A 3,482-nucleotide genomic window follows, 5' to 3' on the forward strand; every position below is an offset into this window, starting at 1 on the left:
TCAGAGAAGTAACAGTGTTCCATTTCTAAGCCTATAATTAGTCTTCTCCTGGCAGCGATTAAGCAGTCAGACGGGTAAGACGGGCCGCGCTCCCTGCGGGCAGGCCTCTGCTGAACTGTCAAAAACGAAATCACACGCGGTCGGTTCATCCGAGTGTCACGAAAACACCACAAGTATGTAAAGTTCAAAGTAATGGTTTCACAATTGACTCAAAAACGATCCGTTCCACCGTTTACTAGAATACACCTACGTCATTTTGTAGTTCAAAATTCAAAATAATACATTGACCAAGATATAATAATAATAATAAATGCAATAATCTACAAATCCACGCATGGAATAACATTTCAAACAGATTGTCTTTATTCGAAATGTCTTTGCTCTGTGGCTGAACAAAGAGCAGGAGGTATCAACCTTCTAGATACAGGATCCTTTCCATAAACATGACAGTGGTCTATTTTTTTTTTAAAATCTTAAATAGAAAATACACATAGAAGTCTTCCAATTCAAATAAAAGTTGTCAATGAAAAAGATCTAAGATTGACACTGAATCACAAAAAGAAACACCGAATGGAAATAATTGTTGTGAAATTGTTTATCGATTTAAATAAATACAAACAATATAAACCCGTATAATTCAGCCTCTCGGTCCTAATTTTGACTCTATCATATGTGACAATTATTATAGTGCCAAAAAAAAAAGTGGACTGCGTTCCGGAACGAATTGTGCAAGCCTAATGTTTTTTCTTCTTCTTCTTTAAAGTCAACACAAATTCAGCATAGCAGTATTGAAATGTACACAATAAATAAAGTTAAAGGCCTCCCCTTTTTTTCTGGTTGCCATAATTACATTTACATTTCTTACAGTTCACATGGTCCTTGAAGTCAGCTCCGCCACTCGGGAACTGTATCAGATTTTTTTGCGCCGTCAAGCGAGTCCAAGGTAATAATACTGTTCATGCCTCTTTAAGTGGCAGTCCTTGATATATTTACATGCGTGTCAGCAGGGATCGGGGGGTCTACATGGCAGCGGCATGTGCGGATGAATATGGATCTATCCCACCCTTGGTCATACCTGGGAAAAGTATGTAGGCCACAGGGGGCTGTAAACTGGACGCTGACCAGGCCGTGCAGTTGCACGGGACCACGTAGCCGGGGTTCGTGGGTGATGGGTGGGTGTGGGTGTGCTGACTCGGGCACCCTAGTGTCCCAAAGGCGCCGTTCTGGTATCCCAAAGAGGAGGCGTAGGGCAAAGTGCTGGTGCTCAAGGTGTGCGGCATCTCGGTCATCTTCTGTATGGCGCTGGAGCTGAACTGGCTGGGGTCGAGGAAGGAGTAGGGGGCGGAGGTGGGCGGCAGGAAGGCGCGGGCTTTCTCCGAGGAGCCCAGCAGCGAGTCGGCGGCGGACACTGGGAGTCCCTTCAAGTGGTCCGTGTCCCCGAGGTAAGGCAGAGGAAAGACGTAGCGGTCCTTCTTGAGCAGGTTCTTGGGCTTGCGCCGGGGTCGGTACTTGTAGTCGGGGTGTTCCTTCATGTGCTGAGCCCGCAGCCTCTTGGCCTCGTCGATGTAGGGTCGCTTCTCGGACTCGGACAGCAACTTCCACTCGGCTCCAAGTCTTTTACTGATCTCCGAGTTGTGCATTTTGGGATTCTCCTGTGCCATTTTCCGCCTCTGTCCTCGGGACCAAACCATGAACGCGTTCATGGGTCTCTTGATATGATCGGCGGGTTTTGACATTTTCAAAAAAAAAATGTAAAAAAGAAACGTCGCTTCGTTTATCCAAAACTGAGCGAGAGGGACAAGTTCTTATCAGAGAAGAGAGGGGGAGACTGTTCACCTGACCTGCCGCGAGGTACCAGTCATGCCACGGCTCGGATGTTCTGGGACGGAAACTGCAGCCGAAATGAACAAATGAAGCAAAAAAAAAAAAATCCAGAGGAGTCAAAACACTTTCTCTTAAGTCCCGGGAGCGTTTTGTTTTGCAGCCAGCACCGTCAAAGAAGACCAGCAAAGACGCAGAAAAGAAAATCCACAAAGGTGAAAGCAGCGTCCCGCACTCACTTTACAGGAGTCGTTAAAGTGTAATATTGTCTTCTGTCCCAATCTCTGCCTCGCTCTCTCTCGCTCTCTCTCTCGGAGGTTCGTCGGCAAGCACCTGGCTCGGAAATGAGCGGAAGAGCGTGAATACGAGCCAAAAGCGGTGAAGTTCAAAGACTGGGCTGGTTGGGTTCCTGCACGCAATCTGACATAATCTGCAGGGCGTTCACTCTCCAACCTGAGCGCCCAATCAGCTGCCGCGCCGCCGACACCTTCGCCCCAAATCTACGTCTATACATTACTACGTAAACAAAGAGCGGGCGGTGGAAGGAGAACACGGATGGGAATACGGAAGAAAAAAAAACATTAAGAAAGTGGGGATGTGGGCAACACGGTGGATCCATCCCAGGTTCCATTAATGGAATGAACTACAGCAAACATGGACCTTCAACCTCTCCCACAGTATAAACCCAACTCACACTGCCACTGCTGTTTACTGTCCACAACACACACAGAAACTTGATCAGTTCATCACATTATCATCATTATTATTATTATTATTATTATTATTATTATTATTATTATATAGAATTATATAGCTCATTTTTAATTTAAATAACAACATAAAACATTATAACAACAATGTAATAATAGCAATGATGATGTTCTGAATTATTGTTTCAAGTTTTTGTGTGTGTTGTGTATATTATAAAACACTATAATAATAATAATAATAATAATGTCGAGAAATACCATTTGCAACCAATAGAAGAAGAAAGCAAGATAAAATAAAAACTATATATCCTGGGAGCTAGGTTCCCCATATGCACCTATATTCCGAGATTCACCAAACCAATTTTTATACCTGAATCTTAAAATACGAACAATTCAAATCACACATACACATACAACACACATACTTTGATTTTGAATGTAAACACGTAGTGCAACAAACAGCAGTAGTATTATTACAAACGGAAAGCAAATGTTACATCAACGCACGCAAAAACAGCGTCATTGTAGCTCTATAGTTGTCGTATTAGTTGGCATCAGTGTGGCAGTTAAGGAGGCGCAGAAGGATCGTTTTAATATGCAAATGTCAAGGAGGACCACAGTCTAATAGCCCCCCGGCAAATGGGTTTGATATATGATTCCGTCTGCTGTGATTATTAAACCAAACACACTGATCTCCCCCCCCCTTCTCCTTTAAAGCGCCGTGTCCTGTTAGTTACACAGTGTTAAATAGATGTAGTTAAAGTGGCCTGCAGGGTGTGTGTTTCACGCATCTGTAATAACTTCTCGCTTTATTAATTATAATATATTACAATTAATGACCAAGTTTAGTTTTGAAGTTCTAGGCATAAAGCGTGCATTTACAAAGGTTTCACGTCACACAGCTACATTATATAAATATATATCTTTTTTTTTTTTTTTTAAATGTGCGGA

The 3,482-nt window shown here is 43.0% G+C and overlaps 1 protein-coding gene across 1 annotated transcript; it reads right to left on the reverse strand.

Moving 5' to 3' along the window:
* Positions 1-366: 366 nt before the first annotated feature.
* Positions 367-2,225, reverse strand: sox14 (SRY-box transcription factor 14). The gene has a single exon (XM_053853181.1). The coding sequence runs from the start codon at positions 1,734-1,736 to the stop codon at positions 1,020-1,022; it is 717 nt and encodes a 238-aa protein (XP_053709156.1). The 5' UTR covers positions 1,737-2,225; the 3' UTR covers positions 367-1,019.
* Between the last annotated feature and the right edge of the window lie 1,257 nt (positions 2,226-3,482).

The sequence above is a fragment of the Synchiropus splendidus genome, chromosome 1 (genome assembly GCF_027744825.2).
Source record: "Synchiropus splendidus isolate RoL2022-P1 chromosome 1, RoL_Sspl_1.0, whole genome shotgun sequence".
NCBI lineage: Eukaryota > Metazoa > Chordata > Actinopteri > Syngnathiformes > Callionymidae > Synchiropus > Synchiropus splendidus.